Source organism: Heloderma suspectum, chromosome 3, assembly GCF_057233095.1.
Source record: "Heloderma suspectum isolate Gila_16-S chromosome 3, 16-S_ref, whole genome shotgun sequence".
NCBI lineage: Eukaryota > Metazoa > Chordata > Lepidosauria > Squamata > Helodermatidae > Heloderma > Heloderma suspectum.
The window spans coordinates 24,998,407-25,025,724 of NC_139460.1; the positions used below are offsets into that span (position 1 = coordinate 24,998,407).

Genomic DNA, 27,318 nt, shown 5'->3' on the forward strand with positions numbered 1-27,318 from the left:
AAAAAATTGAGTGCCCCGCAGACTGTGGGGCACCCTATGGAGTGCAGCTCGGGGGAGGGAGAAAATGGTCCCAGGACCTTACACAGTTGCACACCGCTGTTCTAAACATGCAACAGGTGTGTGTGTGTGTGTGTGTGTTTTAAAGGAACCAATTTAAAATACAATAAATGCATATAATAAATTTAAAACAGCAGCTTAAAAGCGATACATAGACAGAGTATGCCGTAAAAGCCATTAGAAAATTCAAAATAAACTGAACCATTATTAAAATGATGCTGAAAAGCATGGAGGGATGAGATCAAGCCTTGTAGCAGTATGAAATTAGCATAAATAAAGAAACATATATGTATGCTTATTTTATATAAGAACATAAGAGGAGCCATGCTGGATCAGACCAAGGGTCCATCTAGTCCAGCATCCTGTTCACACAGTGGCCAACCAGCTGCTGACCAGGAACACACAAGCAGGACACGAGTGCAACAGCAACTGGTGTACATAGGCTCATAGCCTCTGGTTCTGAAGGTAGCACATAGCCATCAGGACTGGTAGCCATTGATCACCTTTTCCTCCAGGAATTTTTCTAACCCCCGTTTAAAGCCATCCAAACTGGTGGTCATCACTACATCCTGTGGTGGTGATATGGATAACAGAATGGCATTCCAGAGTGAGATATTCTCGTTCCCCTAAAATCTTCCTCGGTACCTGCTCTCAAGTTATATACATCTGTGGTCCCTCACTCAAACATTTGAGATTTGTACTACCTAAGCCGGAGGATGCACCATGCTGGATATTCTTCCACCCACTTTTGCTTCCTGCCTTGCCCATGCCCTGCTGTGAATTCACCACACACAATCATACTTTGGAGGGGGGGAGGGGGGCAAGATGACAGCTGGCACGTTATAGCTTAAAGATTCTCACTACCTTTTCTTGCCAGGGCACCTGTACTTTTCACAGCTTCGTGACAGGCAAAACAAATGAATGAATAGAATTAGTAAATAAAATAAACAAGTAAAACTTTTCCTAACATGACATATCCACACTGGAAAATGGTTCACTTCCTCACTTGGAGGCATATGTATGTATGTATGTATGTATGTATATATGAATGTAACACAGAGCTGGAAGGGACCGTGAGGGTCATCTAGTCCAGAACTCTGCAACTACAGGAAATCCACTAATCTCTGACAGGTGGCTATGCAGACTCTATTTAAAAACCGCTAACGAAAGAGAGTCTGCCAACTTCTGAGGTGGTGTGTTCCACTCTCAAATAGCTCAGAGCATCAGGAAATTCTAATTGTTTAGTTAAAATCCCCTTTCTTGTAACTTGAATCTATCTATTCAGGATCAACAGAGCACAAATTTGCTCCATCATTTTTAATTGGGTCCTGGGATTTTTTATTGTTTGTTAAAATTGTGTGTGTGTGTGTATATATATATATATATATATATATATACACACGTGCACACACACACACACAATTTTAACAAACAACAATAAAAATTCCCAGGATCCAGTTAAAGATGATGGAATAAATAAACAGACAACACACACATATGTGTGTATGTGTGTGTTGTCTGCTTATATGTTTATATGTAAATGGTTTTTATATTTTATTTTATACAATATTGTATTTTAAGGTTTTTAATTTTTGTAACCTGCCCAGAGAGCGTTAGCTATTGGGTGGTATAGAAATGTAATAAACGAAAAAATGAATTAAGGCAAATCCTGGCTGAGGCATGCTGGGAGTTGTAGGACTTTTGTCTGTCTAAACATGCATAGGATTACACCTTTCATCATCTCTATGACAGCTGTGAGTTGTAGGACTTTTGTCTGTCTAAACATGCATAGGATTACACCTTTCATCATCTATGTGATAGCTGAGAGTTGTAGGACTTTTGTCTGTCTAAATGTGCATAGGATTGCGCCTTAATTCTTCCCTCCCCCCTTTATTACATTTCTACACCATCCAATATATTATTTATGTTAAAATATTTGAAACTGGCTATCATTGTATCACCTCTTAATTGTCTCTTCTCTAGGCTAAACATACTCAACTCCTTCAACCTTTCCTCAAGGTCCCTCACCCTCACTTTCTCCCTTCTCTGGACCCATTCCAATTTGTCAGTAGAATAGAATCAAATCATAGAATAGTAGGGTTGGAAGGGGCCTACAAGGTCCAACAGATTTAAGGTTTAATCTTCCTTAAACCGCAGTGCCCAGAACTGGACCCAGTAGCTACTGTCACGATTCCCTTTGCTGTAAAACTTCAAAAGCCAAATCAAAACACAGACAAGAGACTTCAATTCCAAGGCTTTTAACCCACTTAATTCAATGGGTCATTCAGATGCTAATTGTCAGTGACTCACAGTCTACAAAGAAAATACCTTCAGAGAGTTCAAAGGAAAACTACAAAAGTTGCCCATCGTCTGAGGGACAGGCAGCTTGCTGTCCTAATTTAAGGGGGGGGGATCTGCCTCTATCTCATGAGGACTCCAAGCACAGCTGATCGCCTAATCTCTGCCCCTGCCATTTCTCTCTTGTGTCTGCATCTGCTCTAGCATCTAAGAATTCAGGCTCTGCCAGCCCCCTTTCTCCCTGTTCACTATCTGTCCCAGTGATGGGAGAAGAAGGGCCCTCTCCATCCAGCTGTGCCTTTGAAGCTTGAGGAGTAGGCCTATCCATCTGCCCAGGCCTGGGAAATTTCCTTCCCCATGTATTGTGGTTCCTCTTCAGACTCCAGGCTACTCTGCCTATCGCTGCGCTCAGGGGCACCCTGACATCTACTATATCACCATCAATGCGCATGTCACTTTACAGACTTCCAAAGGACAGGTTTCTGCCCTGAGGAGCTGACCCTGGGGGGAACAGCAGAGGAAAAGAAGGGAAGGGGAGGCCAAGGAAGATTGTGAAATTATTATTTAATTTACACCTACGTCGGATTATTTATTTATTTCTATACCACCCAATAGCTGAAGCTCTCCCCTACTTACAGTAGGACAGCCTTTACCCAGCCTGGTGCCCTCCAGATGTGTTGGACAGCAACTCCTATAATTCCCAGACAGCATGGCCAAGGGTCAGGGATGCTGGGAGTTGTAGTCCAAAACATCTGGAGGGCACCAGGTTACAGAAGACTGCAGTAGAGTTTGTATAATAGGGGCTGTGCCAAAGCCTGCACAAAAGTGTGATTTGAGATGGGCTTTGGAGGAACTAAGAGAAGTGGAATCATACAGCTGTTCTGGGAGGCATTTTGGCATCATGTAGCTGTTAAAAGCACAGTTATCCCAGCCAGAAGGAAACACTGGTAATCCTAGCTCCACCAACTAACTACTTCCCAGCTACTCTACCTTTCTGATGCACCCTGCCAATTTTTCTTTCACAGCTTGCAAAAAGAATGAGGCATATTTTCAAAAAAAGTTGTTTTCTGTTTTGGCATCACTGTTCAACATGTTTAATATTCTTTGATTCCTAATTTGTGTTGGGGGATTATGGGGGGAAACAGAACTTCATCAAACGAACCAAGGTATTCTCACAGGGTAGTAGCATTTATGACGCTGTGGAAAGATGCTTGCTTCCGTCTGTCAGGTTTCAGTGTATGGAGGCAAATCAAATCTTGCTCCTTGTCAGCAAATGATAAGTCCAATTCTTGGTTCTGATCCCAGAGCAAATTTTCCTTTCCTATTGGTACCCATGCCTGCCAGCTTTTATTTATTTGAGAGGGTTCTACCCTTCAAGGTTGCCTACAGATAAGTTTAGATAGATGATGATGGATGGATGGATGGATGGATGGATGGATGGATGGATGGATAAACAATAGATAAATAGATAGGTGATGGATGGATGGATGGATGGATGGATGGACAGATGATTGATAGATGATGGATGGATGGATGGATGATTGATTGACGATGGATGGATGATAGACAGACAGACAGACAGACAGACAGATTTGAGCAACTCAGTTGCTTCCTGTGCTTCTGATCAGAGGCCACTGGGAAGCCCACAAGCAGGATGTGAATGTCCTCTTTCATTTTTCCTCCTAGCATACTATCTCTGTTCCTGGAAGTTGCATATAGCCACCATGACTAGTGGCCATTGATAGACTTAGCCTCTTTTAAAGCCATCTAACCCAGTGGCCTTCAATAAATTTATTATATGCCATGCGAAGAAGTACTTCCTTTTGTCTGTCCTGAGTCCCCTGCCCATCAGTTCTATAGGGTGATTCGATGGCTTATCTCTGTCTACTTCCTCCGTACCATGCAAGATTGCTGCATGAATCTCTGCCATGTTGGACCTTGACACTGTGCCTTGCAAATACAGTGTGTCCCTTAGAATGTGCTCCGTTTGCCCCTGAAATGGAAATGTTAAAAAAAGATTGAAAGAGGTGAGCAGGCTGGGTTTTTGGAAAACTTGTCCACACTATTGATCTTTTGATTGAGGACCATCAGAAAAACCTCTGAGGAACCCCAGATTTCTAGGAACACAGTTTGAAAACCCTTGCCCTAAGTAATGGTGTGTCAAGTTTCCTCAAAACACCATTTGGTTAATAAGTTACTTAGACTTAGGGTGTAACCCTATACATGTTTAGACAGAAAGAAGTCCTACTTTGCATGGACTTTGTTCTGTGTAAACATGCATAGGGTTTCACCTTTAAAGATATGTCTTCAAAGTGATGATTTCTTATCCTCTGGTTCACAATCACCAGCAGTTCCAATAAAATAAAATAATAAAATAAAATAAAATGCAAATTATTTTAGTAATAGCAAATCATAGAATCATAGAATAGTAGGGTTGGAAGGGGCCTACAAGGCCATCGAGTCCAACCCCCTGCTCAATGCAGGAATCCAAGTCAGAGCATCCCTGACAAATGGCTGTCCAGCCTCGTCTTAAAGGCCTCCAGTGTGGGAGAGCCCACCACCTCCCCAGGTAATTGGTTCCATTGCCGTATTGCTCTGACACTCAGGAATCTCTTCAACTCTTCAACTTGCATTACTATGTCCATTAGTCTTCTTCAGTTTTCTAGCCACAAAGAACCAGAAATGACACAAGAAAATTCATTTCTTTTAGACAGCTAATGCAAATTGAATAGGGAAAGTGCATTAAGAATCATGATGTGCATTCACCTGGAAATTGCACGCCTAGCTGAAAATGCAGGGCAGCCGGAGCACGGAGGGGAGGATCACCTCCCTGCTCCAGCTGCCCTTCATAGGAGAGTTGGCAGCCTCCGAGTTCAGAGGCTGATATAGGAGCATAGGAAGCTGCCTTAAACTGAGTCAGACCCTTGGTCCATCTAGCCCAGTATTGTTGGCACTGACTGGCAGTGGCTTTCCAGGGCTTCAGGCAGGATTCTTTCCTTGCCTTACCTGGAGAAGCCGGGGATCGAACCTGGGACCTTCTGCATGCCAAGCATGTGCTCTGCCACACTGAGCTATGGCCCTTCCTTAACATCTATCTCCATAGGATTGTTCCCTTAAGCAACAATATGCTGGTACGTTTTGTATTTCAGCCCCACCTCCTTTGCCTTCCGCCAAGCCCCTGAGAGCTTTTGTGGGAGAATCTGGCCCTCAGGCTGAAAGAGGTTTCCTACCCATCACTTAAAGAGGGAGAGCTACATCTAAGCTTTAGCTCAGCTGGTTGGAAAACATCCCCAAGCTTAGCCATGCAAGTTCAGGGCCTGCACAGCAGTCTTGCTTCCCAGCGCCCCCAGGTCTTGAGGGCACATTTTGTATAGAAATGAAAACTCACAGACACTTGGCTGAACTCTTGTTTTTTCTCTTCAAATTAGCATTTTGTCTCAGGATCTTATAAACATCCCTTGTTGTTGTTCAGTCGTTAAGTCATGTCCGACTCTTCGTGACCCCATGGACCAGAGCACGCCAGGCCTTCCTGACCTGCACTCTCTCCCGGAGCGTGCTCAAGTTCATATTCATTGCATCGGTGATGCTATCTAGCCATCTCATCCTCTGCTGTCCCCTTCTCCTTTTGCCTTCAGAAAGGCAAAGAAAGACCCAGCATCAGGGTCTTTTCCAGGGAGTTTTCTCTTCGCATTAGGTGGCCAAAATATTTGAGCTTCAGCATCTGTATCTGTCCTTCCAATGAGCAGTCAGGGTTGATTTCCTTTAGGACTGACTGATTTGACCTCCTTGCAGTCCAGGGGACTCATAAGAGTCTTCTCCAGCACCACAGTTTGAAGGCATCAATTCTTTGGTGCTCAGCCTTCCTTATAGTCCAGCTCTCACAGCCATACATTGCTACTGGGAAAACCATAGCTTTAATTATATGGACCTTTGTCAGCAAGGTGATGTCTCTGCTATAAACATCCCTATTCAATATTAAATCTTCTTGGGTGCTACTATCTACCATTGTTAAATAAGTCTCAAAAAGTGGGAAAGCAACAAAGTTAACTTCATTAAAAATATATATTATTTCAACCAGAGAATCTCTAATAATATATTCAAGGCAGCTACTGTGACTTTATCTGGCTGGGTGTGTGGGGGGATTTCCCCCTCCTTCCCGAGATAAAAAGTGTGCTCATTGAAATGAAAATCCATCCTTTGGCACAGAGAATAAAGCACACCGTACACAGGAAGCAAGCCGGAGCACTTTCCGATACCTGCTGTATGTCAGATGAACTTAAAGATCAAAAAGCTACCTGGGAGCTGAGTGAGCTTTAAAAAGGGTTAAAGGGAATATCCTATTGAGTGAGTGAATGAATGAATGAAATATTAAGCACAATGCAGAGGGCCCATCAGCCCAAGCCACATTAAAATGAATAAGAGCTAAAGGAGAATACTGCTGTATTCAAATCAGTAAAATAAAATCCATACAAAATACTGTGGTTTTTTTCAATAAACCCTACAGAAAATGCCATTCAAACTTCTCCTTCTGTAAGGCCCCAGGCCTGTAAGCAAACTAAATAACAGTAGTTTAGAGAGGCTTAGAGATCCATAATGTTCTCTGCTTTGGTTCATTATTAAGTGAAATTTCCTTGCAAGTGGGCTCTTTGGCTTGTAAGATGAGTCAAAGGTCAATATGGCCGCCTCAGCACATTCCATGCTAATGAGCTCTGGTACCGTTTATCTTATCAGAGTCTCGGATGTGCCTGGGAAGTGGAGCTCTGTTTGTATTAAAGCTACAGGTGTCTGTGCTGAGAACCAAGCACTGTTAGGCTATGCTGGGAAAGTTGCAGATGAACTCAAATTAACTCTTGCTGCTGTCATGATGCCTCACTGCTAACATGTATGGTATAAAAGCTATCTTGGACCACAGCTCTTTGTTCAGAGAAGCTGTGTGAGCCAACCATTGGGTACGCCTCTGTGCTATAAGTATTCAATAAAGGCTCTTTGTAAGTAAACCTGGATCTCGCTTATCACTTTCTCGGCATCTCCAAACCTTAGCAGCCTACAGCCGGGGCATACACCTTCATACTGGGACCCACTGACTGGGATATTTGCATGTGGCCACTCAACAGCAGAAGGATGATGCTGTCTTATTTTAGACTGCTTATATAGTAGCTAATAGACTTTCTGTTTTGTTTTGTTTTGTTTTGAATCATCTCATCTTTTTAACTTTAATAACTAGAGCCTGAGTTTCCTTGTTTCTTCTTTCCTCCTTATCCCTTTTTATTTTTGTGTCATGTCTTTTGGATTGTATTCCTGAGGGCAAGGAATGTCCTATTTCTTATTTATCTAACATAGCCCGCTCTAGGAGTGGGATGAAAATGCTTAAGATAAATAACTATTTTCAGGATGCAGTTGTGTGGCCCCTGGGAGAATGTCTCAGGGGCCTTAAGATACTGCAGAAAGGGACATCTTCATACAGAGTTCAGTGCCAACCCCAGGTTTTAGATGGTCTTTGGTCAAGACAGCCTCAATGGCCCCTCCTTTGGTGAATCTACCTTCTCACCACCATTGTCACCAGCTGCTATTTGCTCCTCATCCTCTTTCCCATCATTGCTACCACTTGCTTGCTTGGCAGGCAGAGAGCAAGTTGGAAGTGGCATCTACTACACCTCCATCTCACCACCACAATTGCTTGGGCCAGAGGAAGAGGCAGGTGAACAAGCAGGTTGCAGTGGTGAAGAGGAGCAACCCTAGGGGGCTCTTGTCAGTGGGTCCTTGCTCGGGTGTGGGCCTTCAGCAGGTAACTGACCATACCTACACCTGTCACCAGCCCTTCCAGAGGTCCTCTCTGGATGGCAACAGAGTTTTCCACTGCTGTGGCTGCCCCACTACAGCTGTTCCCTGTAAGGAGCCATGTCAGGGGCTCCAAAGGCCCCACATTCCTCAAATACACCCCCAGAATGGAGGGGAAACTAAACCACCCCTGAAGCTGGTGTAGTGAATCAACCTCCTACTGGAGGCAACGAAAGATTCATTTACAACAACCACCGACCCAAAGAAGGGAAAAAAGAGGGGAGGAAAGAAAAATCTTCTCCTTCCTTCCTTCCTTCCTTCCTTCCATCCGTCTTTCCTTCCTCCCCTCCTGGCTGGCACAAGCCCAGCAGGGCAGAGGAAGAGGTGGTTCTCCCCCATGTCTGTTCATTTCATTTTCATTTATTACATTTCTATAATGCCTAATAACTGAAGCTCCCTGGGCTGTTTACAAAGATTAAAAACCTTGAAAATGCAGTAGTATACATAGTATAAAAACTGTTTAATATAAGCAGACAGCACACACACATAAGCAATGTTCCCTTCTCCGCCCCAGTAAGATTGCTCTGTTACAACAAAAACTCTTGGAAGCAAGCGCATTGCTAGGCCTGGGCCTATATCTATTTTTCAGGATTCTGGATCTATTCCATAGGTGCCTGGGCATCCACTGCTGCCAATGGAAGGTGTGTTTTTTTCTAGCTTAATTGTCATCCAGCAGGCAATTTTCAAGGTGATTGCTGGCTGGAAGGGAGGGGTTAGAGTTCCCCTTCCTACATGCTGGAACACCTACCAAAAGAATCTTCCCCTGCCTGGCAATTAAGCAAAAATAAATTAAGGTAAAAGAAAACTTTTCCCATTGCTTTGAGATTATCTAGGCCAGGGTATAAATTAATGGAATACTTTATTTTATTTGAGATGGTTTGGATGAGAAATTAATTGGCTGCCTTTGTCTCCTATGAAATTTCATAGAATCATAGAACTATACAGTTGGAAAGGGGCATTTAGACCACTGAGTCCAAACAAATCCTAGCAATTATTTCTAAATTTGCATATATAGAGATAAATTAGCATATGAAGATTTCACACAGGTTTGTGTCCAATGGGCCTGGGCCCCAAAAAAATTAAGTGCCTGGCAATGCCCCTACTTAGAAGGAATGGGAATACTTACTCCACAGTATTGGTTGCCACTGGAGAAATGGGACAGTGATCCAATGTGTGCTGTCTAGGAACCATTTTCCATATTGAAGTATCACTTTCTCCAACTGCCCGTCCACATATAGCATCATCAAAGGTCATTCTATATTTCTCTCTGTCCCACCCTTGGAGGTGAGGCAAGTGGTGATATGAGACTAGGCCATGACCAACATCCTGTCTTTGGAACAACCCTCCAGAGATGTCTGCCTGTGTCCTACATTCTTATTGTTTAGGCTCCAGGTGAAGACTACAGGATGGAGCAACCTAAGTTAGGGCCCACTGATGTTCATGTTGAAGACAGACAATAAAGTTAGGTCCTATTGATTAGGTCAAGTTAGGTCCCTAAGTTAGGTCCCATTGATGTTAGGTCCCACTGATGTTAGGTCCCACTGATGTTAGGTCAATTTAGATTCCTAAGTTAGGTCCCATTAATGCTCATGTTGAAGAGAAACAATAAAGTTCTTGTCCAGCTTCCTCTGAGCCTTTCATGATACTTGCTGAGGTAGCTTCATATATGCATACAATTCTTCACAGGGGCCTCTATGCTATATTTCTATTTATTCTACAACTACATGATTCAGCTTGGAATGCTTTCTCTGAAGAGACTGACTGCATTTATACCCAGTCATTGTGTGTGCCAAGCATACAAACACACATTGAGCAGACTATACATTTTTCCCCAAATTGTCTCTTCTCAATTTAAAAATATATATATCTATAAAAGTAACACAGCCCTGGGGGAAAGGGAAGAGCTTTCCTGGATTAGCCATCCAGTCGACACTATAAATGATTACAGCTGAGCATAAAATTTAATGAGTTTTTTTTCCCCCACACACAAACTGACATCTGCACAGGATTTTAGGCCCTATCTGACAATCATACTTTTGTCTTGACTGAGATGTGCACGCATGAGGGGGTGGGTTTTTTTACCTATTCCAATCTACTTTCAAAGCGCTCTGTGTTAAAAGGAAGTGCAATCATACAGACAGTGTAGGAGATACATAGCTCGAAAAACATAAACTATAATCATGAAGATTGCAAGCATCCTTAAGAAGGTCTCAGAAATATAGAAGAATTCTGGCTGCAAAACAGTATTGGAGACTGAACATGAACACAGCCTCTGCATGTTTTATACAGGCCTGAGCTTGCTGGTGTTGCTATAATACTATGATCAGGAATACTCTCTAACTATGTCTACCTAGAGATGTTGGAGAAATCTGTCTGAGGTGGAATTTTCTGTGTGTGTGTCCCCCACCCCGCCCCGACTTCATTTCAGTTCCAGCTATAGCGCCTGATTCAATCTGTAGTGAGTCAGGCCAGTTTGGGCATTTTGTGCTTTTTTTGCAGGTTCCTCAATTTGCACTAATTTCTGAGCAATTTCCACAAATTACAGCCAAATTTGCATAAATTTGGTCATAATTTGCACAAATTGCTCAGAATTTGTGCAAATTGCAGAACCTGCCCAAAAAGTTCCCAGAGTTCATGGAAAAGCCCATAGCTCAGCTCACAAATGGAAATCATGCCATACACAGTACGGAACTCTGTTGAGTCAAAAAAAAAGAAAAGAAAGAACCAGATTTCCCAGTGATGGACATCCCTACTGTTTAGCGAAAGAATATCATAGAATGTTGAGTGTCAGTTGGAAAAAAAGAAAAGAAAAATGAGGTGTGGGAGGGAAGAGTAAATTGGTCTGCTTGAGCCCATAGCAATTTATAATATCCTGGAGGAAGGCATGGCTGGCTGACCAAAACACTTAACAGAAGAGAGAGAGAGTTTGCAGCATTTTGTTGTAGGTCTTCCTTCTTAGCTGCTTATTAGGCTTATCATCAAAGTTATAAAAGGTACCATTTTAAAAAAACATTGAATGCAACAAGTGAAGCTAAAATCAATTTCCCCTATCAATTGGAAGCTAATAAGTTTACTATGTTGCTATGCCATCATTAGAACCCAACTATTTGTCTTTCAAAAAGCATGCCTCTTCTAATAGTGAAAAAACACTATCCATCATCTTCATGTTATATCCAGGTTTTCTTCTTCCTTACCTAACACACATTACATGGATATATCTCAGGCACCTTAATAAAGCAAGGCATTTAATTTCCCACTGAACTGCCATTGGCATTTCTGGTTTGTTTCCCCCGACCCCCACCCCCCAAAAAACCCTTAGCAATAAGGATTCTTGCTGCCATAAAATACACATTCTCCAGATATCCTGGTGTAACCACCAACAGGTCAAAAAGAACAAGTCATCTCTTTTTTCCCCCAACATTAGGGGAAAAATCTCCCTACTTGTAGGCAGCTTTGTGAAGAGACTGTGGTTCAATGGTAGAGCACATGCCCCATATGCGTAAGGTTCCAGAATCAATCCTTGGCATCCCCAGTTAAAAACAAAAGGTAGCAGGTGATGGGGGAAACCTCTGCCAGAGAGACCTCTGCCTGTTAGAGTAGACAGAGATGCGTGCTCAGTTGTTCTGAAGTGTTCTAAATATTGGGTTGGATCCAGAATCTGCCTTCTGTGAGAGGAGGGGAACCTTCCAAAGGAAGGTGTCTGCTCATAGAAGGTTCCTTTGCCTTTCCTTTGACTTCTGCTCATAGAAGGTTCCTTTCCTTTGATTTTGGGGGATCCCCCACATACCATACACCAGAACTCATTCCATTGAGCAGGGTCTCCTGACTCTAGATCCAACCATCTAGATCTAGATCCAACCCATTGTAATTAGACTTGCAACAATCAGGTGACTTATTTATGTTGTTGTTGTTGTTGTTGTTGTATGACACTTACCAAATGATCAAAGTGCTTCATATTCAGTATTTCCATAATCTTTACAACAACTCTGTGAGGTAAGGCAGTATAATTACCCCCTTATGTAGATGCATGAGGCTGAGAGAGAGAGTTGTTTGCCTATGGGTAGAAGGTAGATCTCCAGATGTTTTGGGCTTCAGCTCCCAGAAGCCCCTTCCAGCATTGCCAATGGTCAAGAATGCTGGGAGTGGAAAGCCAAAACATCTGGAGATCTATTTTCTGCCCACTGCTGGCCTAAGACCACCTAGTGAGTTTGTAGCAGAGGTGAGCTCAAAGCAGGGACCTCCTGATTTGTAGCTCAGCCTCTTAGACTGCAGTCCACTTACTTGGGAGGAGAACACCCCATTGAATTCAATGGGATGTACTTCTGAGTAGATACCTATACAATCACGCTATTAGGCACTGTGCTATATCAACTGTAAAGTTGTAATGCCCTGTAGGAGATGTTAGCCTGTGCATATTTCTTTCTAGTTTGTACATGTAGTAAAAACAAAAGCCAGCAAACAAAGGAATATGGGTTTTTTTCATAGTGTCTTTTTATGTATTTATTTTTGCTGTGTTTTAACAGTGATTTGTGATATTTTTGTATGTAAACTGCTTAGAGATTTTACTATATTAAGTGGTGCACAAGTATTATTAAATAAATAAGTAATAAACATCTAACATTTGCATCATACCCTCATGAAAACATGGCCAGTAAACTAAAGCCTTTCACTGGCCATTGCTGTGAATGGTCTAGAACAGCCTTTCTAAACCGTCTTTAGAGAGAGTGAGGCAACTGCCTCAGGTGGCAGATGTTGGCGGAAGTAGCAGCAGCTGCTGAGCTGTTCCCCCCGAGCCTCCCAGGTGTTCCCCTCTGTCGGAGGACAGAGTTGTGCGTGCCCCACAGCCTGACCTGCACACCCTAAACTGTCCCGCTGCCCTCAGGTGTGGTGCGGGTTGCTGTCCCATCACCAGTATTGAAGTAAAATGTTTCTGACACTCCAGTCAGTTTCTGTATGTGGAATGGGGAGGGGCGCCATTTTGTCCTTTGCCTCAGGCAGCAGATGTCTTGGGCAAGCCCTGCTGGGGCCATCCAGATGTTTTGGACCACAACTTCCATCAACCCCAGCCAGCATGGCCAATGGGCATGGAGGATGAGAGTTATGGTTCAAAACATCTGGACAGTGCCAGGTTGGGGAAGGCTGGTCTAGGACCTATGGCTGAGAAGTTCAAGTATTACAACCCTGGAGGTTATGGGTTGGCATTGTGTCAATTCCCCAGACTGAACAATCATTCCCCAATGAGGAGATTCAAACATGCAAACTCTCAGGCAGTGCAGTTCTTTCATGTGACTGGGCCTCTCAAGATATACATGGGAGAATGGGGAGTCATAGTGATAGCAGAGACTAGTAGTTCTTAATATGTATGAATTACAGAGTGCACATGGATGTGGTCAGACATGCATAGTGATAGGAATTTCCAAGTAGTGCATTCAGTCTCTTCTCTTTCAGGTCCACCTGGACCTCCTGGGGTTGTGATTGTGGAGGAGATCACAGAGACCACGGCAACACTTTCGTGGACTCCCGGGGCAGACAATCACAGCCCCATAACCTCCTACAACCTGCAAGCACGAAGCCCATTTTCACTTGGCTGGCAGACTGTAAAAACAGGTGAGAGAATTACAAAATAAATAAATCACATAAATCAAGAGACCCGAATGGATCTTGGGGCCTGCCTAGGGCTGGAAAAAGAAGCAGAGGAGTGATCAAGGGATGAGCGCAATGGTCAGCTTTATGGGCTGCAAGCTGTGCCAACCTAATTTTTGCTGACAACTTTATCTTCATTTTGCTACTCATTGTCCCTAGGAAGGGACGAACTGTCTGTAATTCTTCTCTGTGTCACGTATGCACATGTTCAGTGTTAATCAAGTTATCTATTTATTTTGAAATCATCTCTAAATAAATACTTAAATACGTATTTTTAGGGATGGGCTAAAACGGCCACACCCAATTGCCCAACCAATTTTCCTGGTGGCAAATTGGAGCTGGCTCTTTCGGTTCAGTTCCAGGGGTCACAATTCAACCCCAAATCGTTTCAGGGGAGAGGTCTCACAATTGTGTCCGGGGGTGGGTGGGGGTTGTCCTTACCTTCCTTTTATTTCCTCCCCACCCCTTTTTTAAAAGTGTTTAAACCATGGCAGTGTGGCAGCAGTAATAAACCTCTGGAATCCACTGTAACTGTTCCGAATGCTCTGAGAAGGAAGAATGGTGATGGCAGCAGCCAGAGCTCCAATAATACTGCCATGCTGCCAAACCCACCAGCAAAGCTGGAAGCTTTTAAAACTGTAAAGGCACAATCCTATGCATGTCTAGAAAGAAAAAAAAGTGCCACAACCCCCAGCCAGCCATGCATAGGATTACACCCTTTAAAAAATTAAGGGGGGAAGAGAAAAAAGAAAAGAGAAGAAAAGGTAAGAGACCTCTGCTGGAATTGTAAGTCCCCTTCCCTCTTCTGCCTCTGAATCATGCCCCCTCCCAGTCATTTTGCCCCCTCTTTCTCCTTCATATCAGGATTTTTCCCTGAAATCCTCCTTCCCAAAATTGGGCAAACCCCCAAAATGAAAGAAAAGGAGACCGGCCATAATTTAAATACATCTTTAAATGTGCATTTTCTCTAAAAATCCACATTTAAATACACATCTTCCCCTTAAAATTCTCTTTAAGTCCATTTTTTTAATGTTTAAATGGCTGAGAATTTCTTCACAACATTCAAAGGAGTTCAAAATCTGTTGGATATCTAATTGGAGTCCATGCGTGGGCCCGCACAGTGCAGATCAGGACATGTTATATACAAATTAGCAAAGACCAAATTCTCAAAGCCTTGTCTCGGCAACTGATTCCTCCCAACTTCAGTTTAGCACCTTCAGAGAAAATTGTTTGTAGATTGCACAGCTGTAATGAGTTACTCAGTTTCCTCCCTCTTCGCAGTTCCAGAAAACATCAGTGGTGACATGGAGTCTGCGATGGCTGTCGAGCTGAACCCGTGGGTGGAATATGAATTCAGAGTTGTAGCAATGAACAAAATTGGGACTGGAGATCCAAGTGCGCCATCTAGAGTGATCCGGACCAAGGAAGCAGGTAAGAATCTCACATGGAAGCAGGAATTTTGAAATATTTGTGATGCCTCTTGTTGTGTTGTTGTTTGCTAAGCTGCCAAACTAGCCTGGTATGTCAGATGTTTTTGAAGGTTATTAGAAAAAGATGGATTTTAGATTGTCAGTTTTTTAGGGGAGAAACATTTGTGATCTTATGTATATTATAAATGCACTTTTTTCCCTTGAGACTGTCTGCAATAGCTTCATTTTGCATTTCAATTGTCGTACCAGGCTGGACTTGTAAAGAGATTTAACAGACAACACACAGCTCCAAGCCCATTTTGGAATTCTGAGCTGCATGTGAGACCTGCAACAAAATGTTGCAGTTTGGAGTGGTCTTTTTCAGGATTCCAGACACTCCATTCCATTCTCTTTCCCTCCTGCACCCAATTGGTGTGGGCACCCAATTCCATCTGGGTATCTGGCAGAACCCCCCCACCCACATGCCTGAGCCCCCTCACTGAGGCCCGGCCCCCTCTCACCCACTGCCCATGCTCAGCAAGCACCTCATGCTCACCCCCAGCTGCCTCATCAAGCTTCACAATTGCCATTTTTTGAAAAATAAAATAGTGGTCACAAAAATATGCATATTTGCAGATGCACGAAAATGCGCATTTTTACATTTTACACTTACGCAGATGCGCATATTCACAAATGTGCAAATATGTGCATTTTTGCAAATGCACATATTCATGCATACGCAAATACATGTATTTGCAATAATGCGCATTTTGCACATATGCAAATATGCACATTTTTGCAATTGCCATTTTATTTTTCAAAAAATGGCATCCGCAGACCTCAACGAGGCCACCAGGGTGAGTGTGGGCCATTTGCTGAGTGCAGGAGGGGCTCGAGAGTGGTCTGGGGGCCATCGAGTGAGGGCAGGGTCTGGGCGGATACCTGGAGAACCCAAGTGGGGGTGGGTTCACACATCCCTATTCCTGCTTTTCTATTTTTTTTTTTGTCCAACAGTTAGTTAGCATTCTGTGCCCACTGAGCATATTTAATCCTGATTAGGGAGATTGGGTCCTCCCTGCACTCCCGCTTAGTTGTTTTTGAACTTTTGAAACCCTCGGTGTCCCCCAAACCTCCCTCTGGTGCATGGATGGGACCCTTTCAGCTACTTAAGGACCTGGTTCGAAGGACATGACAACACATGGTGGGTTGTCGCCCTTCTTTGTTTCAAGGTGGCTTGTCATGGTGTCCAAATCTGATGCAGTTTCTTCAGTGTGGTTTGTTAACCACACACAACCCATCCTGAGAACCCATGGCTTGTTGTTGGGTTGTTCAGGGTAGCTTGTTTTCAGAGTGGCTTGTTGTGACATGTAAATACAGCAGAGGGGCTTATGAAGGGCCTCCAAACAAGAGTGGTGAAAAACCAGTCACTCCTTGCAATTTTGCTAGTGTCCATCCTCCCTCCTCTCTCACCATCTGCCCCGGCTCCAATACATCATCACCTCCCTAGATAGCGACACCTTTTTTTTCCCCACCTTCAGGGAGATATATAACATTATTTTTTTCCACCTTCAGAGAGAATTGCACATATTTAGTGTTATTTTTTCACATTGGGGGAGATTAGCATAAATTCAACTTCTTTTTAATTTGGGGAAGATTTGCACATACTTGTCATAACTACTGTGCTTATTCACAGTAACTATTGTGCCTTAGCAAATTTGCACAAATCTCCCCCAAAACATTTTTTTAAGTTAAATATGTGCAAATCTCCCTAAAGGTATTAAAAAAATTTCTAGGAAATAAACTCTACTCTGCTAATGAGTACATTTACACTCATTAGCGGAGTATGGCACTGAGGTTGTGCCGCAAAAGCCCATGGGATACATGCCAGGAGTGGGTGGGAGGACTCAGGCAAACAAGCCATGGCAAGCCACAGAGCATCTTCTCATCTGTCAGGAGTAACGTGGGTTGGCAAGTGAACAACCATCCCACTGTGGCTTATTTTCAGGGTGGCTTGTCATGACGTGCGAATTGGCCCATTGACTGATACTTGGAGGTTTGAGATCACTGTTACTCTGAGTTATATGGGTCTGACAAATCCCAGATGTTACAAATTCAAGCATTGGTGGTAGCTAAGCAAAATGGAACTGAGTGAGCCACTCGGGATGGGAGAGAAGTTTATTCTCTTTGCATTGCAGTGTTAGTTTGCCTAATTTCACACTTTCAAACCACTATGCTAACCAAAATGAGTTATCCTCCAAAATTCACAATAGAGTTCTACAATCAAAAAATGCATGGAAAGATGTGTTTACTAGGGGAAATGATGTTTATAAATGAATTATATTAGGGCAATTGCTTGCAACAAATATTTGGCAAAAATGCATACAAAAATACAAGTATTTGGAGCAGTATTCACAAAAATGCTTCTGAATATTCATGCAAACATTTAAAAAAAATGCTCAAGGTTCAAAATGAACCAAACCTAAAAAATTAGAGACTGAATGAAACCAAAACTGACAAATTCTTCCATCCCTATGCACAACTATAATTTAACTCTATCACCTCTTTATACTGGCATTTCAGCATGCTGCTAAAACCATTTTGTTCCACTGTGCCTTTGGTTTGGTTTAGTTCCTCTCCCTTCTGTGGTTTTCAACCAAATGTGGTTTGCCCAAAATATTTCTTTTCTGTCTGAAGCTGAATCCAAATGCCTCCCCACTGCAACTAGGCTAAACATTAAAAAAGTGGTTGCACCATTAGACATCACTTCCTATCTTTATCTATCACCCTTCTCCTCAAGGCACTGCATAGCAAGGACCATTCTCTTGATATCTGGCTTCTGATTTTTAACTCGGAATTTTTGTTTAGTCTTTCTTGTGTTATGGATTATATATTGTTTTAATTGATGTTGTTAGCTGCCTCTTGGGCCCCACCAGAGGCCAAAAAGCAGAATATAAATATTTTAATAGACAAAATAGTGTGTGAAATGACCTCTGCGTTTATCATATATCTCCTCCCTGGGTGGGCCTGGTAGATCAGCAGACGTGGAACTCCTTCAAAAACTGGTTCTCACGTTGGTGGCTTCTAAATAATATCTTATTGCTTTATTAAATTTATATTAGATTTTAACAGTTGGTTTCATTCAATTAGCTTTGCTCTGGTTCCTAGACAATTACGCACCTGGTAAATTAAAATGCAGCACTATACTGGCTCTCTTGCTTATCAGTGTGATGTACTAACAAGGCTTTAGTCACCAAGGGCTGGTTTTTCTGATGTGCCTGCCTGCCATGTAGAAACCAACCAGAAATGTTTCTGTGTGGTGGAAGCAAAATACTGACAGGTGACAAAGAAAAGGCAGAACTGTTTGGGCTCCATCTTCTCCCAAAAGAAGATCAGTGTCCCCTCTGGCATATGTGACAAACAGGATGAAGGAGAAGGAGTGCAGCTTGAGGTTGACAAAGAGATGTTCAAGGAGTCTAAGTACCTTAAATTAGGGATATTAGAGAATTCCGCCACGGACTCCAATGAGGCCAGATTCTAAAGAATCTGGCCCCTTGGAGTCCGTGGCAGAATGGACCACCCACCTCCGCCACCCCACAAAGTTGCTGCGGAATGGATCCTACCTGCCACCATCCGGTCCAGTCCGTCTACTGCCATCCTACGGAAGAAAATGGCATCCAACATAGCGGACTCCATTTGCGTGATGTATCCTATCACGGCAAAGAGCAGGGACGCCAATGGCATCCGCTACACCAGATGCCATTTGTGTCCCAGCGGCCAGAAGTCCACCAGCAGCTGGAGCCAGCCGTCAGCTCTGCAAACTTGCAGTGGAGCAGAGCCAGCCAGCAAGGATTCCAGGGGTGTGGGATGGATGTAAATACTTGGGAAGATTCTAGAGCAGATTATAAAGTGCTCTGTAGGCATCATGATACTAATACAGTGATCAATGGAAGCCAACATGGATTTGTCAAGAAAAACTCCTGCCAGACTTATCTTATTTCATTTTTCAATCAGGTATCTTCCTTAGTAGGTTGTGGAAATGCTGTGGACTTAATATGTCTTGACTTCAGCAAGGCATTTGACAAGGTGTCCTGATTAGAAAGCTAGTTAAATGTGGGCTGGATGGCACTACCACCAGATGGATGTACAGCTGGCTGGAGAATCATACTCAAAGAGTGCTTTTCAATGGTAGGGTGCCACATGTCTTGGTCCTGGGCCCTGTACTCTTCAACATTTCTATTAATGATCTGAGAAGGAGGTAGGGAAAATGCTTATAAAATTGGGCAGAAAAAAAACAGAATGAAATTCAACAGAGACAAATGCAAAGTTATTCATTTAGGAAAGAGAAATCAAATGGACAGGTATAAGATGGGGGACACCTGGCTTGGCAATAGTATGGCTAGATCTACATTACTGTTTTATAGTGGTACTGAAGTGCACTGATAACTGTTGGGGCACATTACATATTCTGTATACCGCTATTTTAGTTAGGGATGGCACAGGCACCCAATTTGGTCTGGGAATCTGGTCAAAATGCCCCTGCCCGCACCCCCAAGCCCCGCTCACCGAGCCCCTGCCCCTGCTCGCCCCTTGCCAACTCTCGGTGAATGGCCTGCACTCACCCTGGTGGCCTCTTCAAGCTTTGTGGTTGCCTTTTTTTGAGAAATAAAATGACAATCGCAAAAATGTGTATATTTGCGCCATGCGAAAATGCGTGTTTTGTGAATGCTCATATTCACGTATGCAGAAATGTACATCTTGCAAATTTACACTTTTTCAAAAAATACACATTTTTGCACACACAAATATGCACCTTCACAAAAATGCGCATTTTACACATGAGAATATGCGCATTCACAAAAATGCACATTTTACACATGAGAATATGCGCATTCACAAAATGCACATTTTCGTGCATACAAAGACTTGTGCATTTTTGCTATTGCCATTTCGTTTTTTCAAAAAAATGGCGACCATGGAGCTCAATGAGGCCGCTGGGGTGAGTAGGAGTGTGGGAGGAGGTTGAGTGTGGTCCGGGGACCAGTGAGCAGGGGCAGGGGCTGCGTGGGCATCCGGTGAGCCTGGATGGGGGTGAGTTAGTGCATCCCTAATTGCAGTGTTTTTTCCTGCTTTTTATTTAGGGATGTACGAAAGGGACTTACCTTGTCCCGCAGATTTTTTCGCGGTGGGGGGGAGGCGCTTCGCTTCTCCCCCTGAAGTTCATGCGAGGGCGGGAGGCTTCCTGCCTCGCCTGGCCGAAATTCAGGCTGGGCGGGAGGCGCCCCATCCCTCGCCGGTGAAAGTCAGGCCGGGTAGAAGCGCCCGGTCTACCCGGCCACGAAAAAAAAAAACCACCCCCGTGATAGGCTACATAACGATTAACGTAGCCTATCACAGCTAGATTTGCAAAGTCAGCCATGATAGGCTACGTTAATCATCACGTAGCCTATCACGGGTGACTTTGGGGGAAAAAAAAAAAGCATTGCCCTTATTTTCTCCGTAGTCTACGTAAATCTTTACGTTGACTAGAGGGACCAAATAAGGAACGCAAATGGCGGCTCCCTATGGGGGCCGCCATTTGCGTACACGCTTTTTTTTTTTTTTTCAAAGTCACCCATGATAGGCTACGTGACGATTTACGTAGCCTATCACGGCTGACTTTGGAGATCTAGCCGTGATAGGCTACGTTAATCGTTATGTAGCCTATCACGGGGGTGGTGGTTGTTTTTTTTAACTTTCCTTGTAATGGCGGCGGCCGGTCGAAAGACCGGCTGCTGCCCCCGCCCCTGATGAAGACCCGACGAACCGCCGCCGGAACCCGCCGCCGGGAGGGACATTCATGAAAGGTAAGTCCCATCTCGAGGGGTGGCAGGGGGGTGGCGGAGAATTTCACTGCCAATTTCAGGGGGCCAAATGCGTTGGCGCTTGGCCCCCCGAAGTTTCGGGGAGAAATTCTCCCCCATCCCTATTTTTATTCCACATTATCCAAAATACCTCAACAAATGTCATTGTGTGTCCTGCAAGGTATAAATGTGCAAGAGGGATATAGCGTTACCATGATGGGATCGTAACGATATGACACAAGGTGTAGATGGCCTATGTGTGAAAAAGATCTTGGAGTTGTAGTTGATCATAAGCTGAATATGAGTCAGCAGTAGGGATGCTAGAGAAATTCGAGATGGATTAAAATGAGCTCAGATTTCTAAGAATCCAACCTGTGGAATCTGCTGCAGTGCAACCCCACCAGGGGGCACGGAGTCTGTGGACTTTCGGATGATTTTTTTACTTTCCCAAAATTTATGCATATAAATCCATAGTAAATATGTAAGTTTCTGCTGAGGAAACGTTGAATGGAATTTGGGCCAATATACTAAATGTTAGGTACTGAGGTAAATTATGTAAATATGTAAATACTTACATAAATATTTACATAATTATATCCATATTTTTCCGCATGACAAAAAAAATATTCACATCCGTCTGTGGGCAGATGACAGAACAAAAGGCACCTGACAGTCCATGAAACACAGACATAGTCCGTACATCCCTAGTCAGCAGTGTAATGTGGCTGCAAAAAAGGCAAATGCAATTTCAGGTTGTATCAAGGGAAGTATAGTTTCTAAGGGAGCAATCCTATGGCCATTAGACACTGTCTAGAGGGCCAAAGGATTTTTTCATTTGTAGGAACCGAGGTCAGAGCGAGGGCTCCAAACGCAGTTCCCAGAAACAGCACTCCCTGCCCCATCCCTCCCCATCATAGCCGGTGCAATTCTCTCAGAGCTGGCTACATCTCCATGCTTGGAAACAGACGGCAGAGACAGGGAAAAGGGGGCAGTCCCGGGGTAGGGAGGGGAGGAGACCATAGAAGCCACTTTAGGCAGCTTCCTATGCACTTCGTAGCCTCCTTCCCTCCCCCTCCCTGAAGCTGCAGTTAGATGGCCTAAATCGGCCATCTAGCCCAAAATGCAGGGCAGCCCAAGCACAGAGGAGAGGATTCCCTCTGTGCTCCAGCCCCCCTGCATGGGATAGTCAGCAGCCTCCGATTTTGGAGGTGGGCGACTATCTGGGTAGGATTGCGCCATAAGTCACAGGAAGTAATAGTTCCACTCTACTCTGTGCTGGTCAGACCTCACCTTGAATACTGTGTCCAGTTCTGGACACTATACTTTAAGAAGGATTCAGACAAATACAGAGAACTTCAGAGAAGAGCAACAAAGATGACCAGGGGACTAGAAATTAAGTCCTATGTGGAAAGATTGAAGGAACTGGGTATGTTTAGCCTTGAGAAGAGAAGACTGAGTGTGTGCGGGAGGGGGGCGGGATATGATAGCACTTTTCAAGTACCTAAAGGGTGCTCACACAAAAGAGGGCCACAACCTATTCTCAATCGTCCAAGACTAAGAAATGAAATAAAGGGCCTAAGAGGAAAGCAGATTTCTGTTGAACACCAGGGAAAACATCCTAATGGTCAGAGCAGTGAGACAATGGAACCAACTGCCTAGGGAGGTGGCAGGTTCTCCATCGCTGCAGATGTGCCTGCCCAGACCTTAAGGTCATCCTCAGCAGTCCTTCTCCGTGAGCCCCTGCCAAAGGAAGTGAGGTGGATGGCTAATAGGAGGAGGGACTTTTCTGCTGTGGCACCCTGGCTGTAGAATGCACTTCCTAGTGAGGTTCGCCTGGCACCTACATTGTATTCCTTCTGGCGCCAGGTGAAGACCTTTTTATTTTCCCATTAATTTTAGCTTTCTAATCTTTTAGCTTTGCTGTTTTAAATCTGTATCTCTGCATTGCTGCTATGTTTTATTCTGGTTTTATTCTGGTTGTATTGTTATATTGTGGTTTTAATGCTTTTATATTTTATATTGTTTTACTGTGTGCTTTTTGTTTTGATTTTTTGTGAACTGCCCAGGCAGCTTCAGCTATTGGATGGTATAGAAATGAAATAAATGAAATAAATAATAAAATAAATATTCAGGCAGAGTCTGGAATGCCACCTATCAGGGAACATAGATTCATAGAATCATAGAATAGTAGGGTTGGAAGGGGCCTACAAGGCCATCGAGTGCAACCCCCTGCTCAATGCAGGAATCCAAATCAGAGCATCCCTGACAGATGGCTGTCCAGCCTCGTCTTGAATGCCTAGAGTGTGGGAGAGCCCACCACCTCCCTAGGGAATTGGTTCCATTGTCATGTATTGCTCTGACAGTCAAGAAGTTTTTCCTGATGTTCAGCTGGAATCTGGCTTCCTGCCACTTGAGCACATTATTCCGTGTCCTGCACTCTGGGATGATCGAGAAGAGATCCTGGCCTTCCTCTCTGTGACAACCTTTCAAGTACTTGGAGAGCGCTATCATATCTCCCCTCAGTCTTCTCTTCTCAAGGCTAAACATACCCAGTTCTTTCAGTCTCTCTTCATAGGGCTTTGTTTCCAGTCAGCTGAACATCTTTGTTGCCCTCCTCTGAACCCACTCCAGTTTGTCTACATCCTTCTTAAAGTGTGGTGCCCAGAACTGGACACAGGACTCCAGATGAGGCCTAACCAGTGCTGAGTACAGGGGAACTAGTACTTCCCGGGATTTGGAAGCAATGCTTCTATTAATGCAGCCCAAAATAGCATTTGCCTTTTTTGCAGCCACATCACATTGTTGGCTCATATTCAGCTTGTGATCAACAACAGTTCCAAGATCCTTCTTGCTTCTAGTGTTGTTGAGCCACGTATCCCTCAACTTGTAACTGTGCATTTGGTTTCTTTTTCCTAAGTGCAGAACTTGGCATTTATCCCTGTTAAATGTCATTCTGTTGTTTTCTGCCCAGCGCTCCAGTCTATCCAGATCACTTTGAATTTTGTTTCTGTCTTCCAAATATTAGCTATCCCACCCAATTTTATGTCATCTGCAATTCAGCATTCCCTGCACCTCCTCCTCCAAGTCATTAATAAAAATGTTGAAGAGCACTGGGCCCAGGACTGAGCCCTGCAGTACCCCATCCATTACCTCTCCCCAGTTTGAGAAGGTCCCATTGATAAGCACTCTTTGAGTCCGATTCTGTAGCCAACTGTGGATCCACCAGATCGTTGTTTCATCTAGCCCACTTTGAGCTAGTTTGCTCATCAGGAGATCATGGGGCACTTTGTCGAAAGCTTTGCTGAAGTTGAGGTATGTGATGTCTACAGCATTCCCACGATCCATAAGGGAGGTTACTTGATCAAAAAATGAGATCAGATACATCTGGCAGGATTTGTTCAAATCCATGTTGGCTTTGGGTAATCACTGCATTGTTTTCAAGGTGCTTCCAGATGGATTGCTTTATCATCTGCTCCAGAATTTTCCCAGGGATTGATATCAGACTGACTGGTCTGTAGTTCCTAGGTTCTTCCTGTTTACCCTTTTTGAAGAGAGGGACAACATTAGCCCTCCTCCAGTCATCTGGCACTTCCCCCATCCTCCATGATTTCTCAAAGAGAATAGACAGCAGTTCTGAGAGTTCTTCTGCCAGTTCCTTTATTACTCTAGGATGCAATTCATCTGGCCCTGGAGATTTGAACTCATTCAAAGTAATTAAGTGTTCCTTGACCATATGCCTATCGATCTCAAGCTGCAATCCTGCCCCTTCAGCCTGGACTTTGCCTTTTCCAGGAGGGTCATAGATCCTGTTTTGGGAGAAGACTGAGCCAAAGTAGGAATTGAGCACCTCAGCCTTTTCTTTGTCATCTGTTATCATTTTGCCATCCTTATTTAATAGCTGAACCACCCTTTCTTTCCTCTGTCTCTTACTATGCATGTATCTTAAGAAAGCCTTTTTGTTGCTTTTAGCATCCCTCACTAACCTCAGCTCGTTCTCAGCTTTAGCCTTCCTGACACCATCCCTGCAATTCTGTGCTACCTGCCTGTAAGCTTCCATTGTTGCTTGGCCTTCTTTCCACTTCCTATATGTGTCCTTTTTTGTTTTCAGGTCATCTCTAAGCTTTTTGTGAAGCACATTGGTTTCTTCTGTTGTCTTCCACCTTTTCTTCTTGTTGGGATTGTTTGTAATTGTGCCTTGAGAATTTCCTTTTTTAAAAGCTCCCACGCATCTTGGACTCCTTTTCTCGTTAACGTCACTTGCCATGGGACCTTACTGATCATTGTTCTGAGTTTATGAAAATCAGCTTTCCTAAAATCCAGGGTACGCGTTTCACTACCCTCAGCTTTTGCTTCCCTTAGAACCAAGAACTCAAGTACAAATGGTTACTTTCCCCCAGAGTTCCTGTAACTGCTACTTTATCCACTAAGTCATCTCTGTTGGTTAGGATCAAGTCAAGGATAGCCGATCCTCTAGTTCCTTCCTCTACTTTCTGTAGGAGGAAGTTATCCGCCACAGAAGTCAGGAATTTCCTGGAGGGGCCATTAGGGATGTCAGAGAATTCCGCCACGGATCTCGGTGAGGCCGAATGCCAGTGCATTCGGCCCCCCGAATTCTGTGGCACAACGGCCTGCCACTCCCCTGCCCCCCCGCGGATCCCCCCTGGGACGAGACTTACCTGGGGCAGATCTTCCAGGCAGCGGCGGCTCTGGCGGGAGCTGCGGTGGCGGCAGCGGCTGGTCTTCTGACCGGCTGCCACCGCCACCATTTGCCTTGTAAAACAAAACAAAACAAAAAACGACATGATAGGCTACATAAAGTTTTACGTAGCCTATCATGTCTGGGTTAAAAAAAAAAAACCGCGTACGCAAATGGCGGTGGCTATGGCCGCCTCCATTTGCGTTCCTTATTTTTGGCTGTCTTAATCTACATAAATATTTATGTAGACTATGACGGCGAAAATAAAGGGGAATGCAAATAGCGTAGCGGGCGCTATTTGCGTCCCTTTTTGATTCGCCGTTTTAGCCTACATAAAGATTTACGTAGGCTAAAACGGTGAATCAAAAAGGGATGCAAATAGCGCCCACTACGCTATTTGCATTCCCTTTTATTTTCACCATCATAGTCTACGTAAATATTTACGTAGATTAAGACGGCCAAAAATAAGGAACGCAAATGGCAGCGGCCGTAGCCGCCGCCATTTGCATACACAATTTTGTTTTGTTTTTTTCCCCAGAGCCCTCCGCGGCCGGAAATCTGGCTGCGGACAGCTCTGGGCTGGGCTGGGCTGGGCTGGGCCTGGCCGGCTGCTCCGCGGAGCTGCTGCGGAGCACAGCCAGCCATGGAGGATTCCGGGGGGGAGGAACGGATCACCTCCCCCCCTGTCGAGGATTCCAGGGGGAGGGATGGAACGTCTCCCCCCCCCACCATCAACATATTCCGCGGAAAGGTAAATGACTTTTGTACATCCCTAGGAGCCATGTTTTGCAGAATTTGTCTCCCAATAAATATTGGGGAAATTGAAGTCCTCCATTACTACTACATCATGCTTCCTTAAAACATTGGCTACTTGCTTTTCAAAAGTTTCATCCTCATCTTCTCCTTGATTGGGTGGCCGGTACTAGACTCCGACCACCAGGTTCCTTTTATTCTTTGCTCCATTTATTTTGATCCAGATGCCCTCAATGGGGCAATCAAGCTCATCCTCCTGTTTTTCTGTGCAAAGATATGTATTTTTACATACAGTGCAACCTCACCTCCCTTTCTGTTCCTCCTGTTCTTTTTGAACAAGTTATATCCTTCAATTGCTGTATTCCAGTCATGAGAGTCATCCCACCAAGTCTCAGTTATACCTATCAAGTCATAATTTCCCTATTGTATTAAGAGTTCAAGTTCATTCTGTTTGTTTCCCATACTCTGGGCATTAGTATATAGTAGGGATGTTAGAGAATTCCGCCATGGATCCCAGGGGGGCCGAATTCCAGTGAATTCAGCCCCCAGAATCCGTGGCGGAATGGAGCACCCCACCACCCCGCAAAAGCCCCGCGAAACGGAGCCTACCTGGCTGCGGCTCTGGCTGCGGCTTTGGCTCCGGCGGCAGCAGCAGCAGCAGCGGCGGCAGTGGCAGTGGCAGTGGCAGCTCCGGCTGCTGCCAAGCTGCTGCGGACGCAAATGGCGTCCTGAGTAGGGGACGCCATTTGCATCCCTATGGTAGCCCGTGATAGGCTACGTAAAT

At 44.2% G+C, this 27,318-nt stretch overlaps 1 protein-coding gene across 1 annotated transcript in view; it reads left to right on the top strand.

The window, feature by feature from the left end:
* Nucleotides 1-27,318, top strand: part of LOC146349432 (contactin-5) — a 130,104-nt gene that overhangs the window by 20,900 nt on the left and 81,886 nt on the right. Inside the window, exons 5-6 of the mRNA XM_084845412.1 lie at nt 13,642-13,800; nt 15,118-15,267. Coding sequence (XP_084701538.1) covers nt 13,642-13,800; nt 15,118-15,267 — 309 coding nt within the window. The remainder of the gene's footprint in view (nt 1-13,641; nt 13,801-15,117; nt 15,268-27,318) is intronic.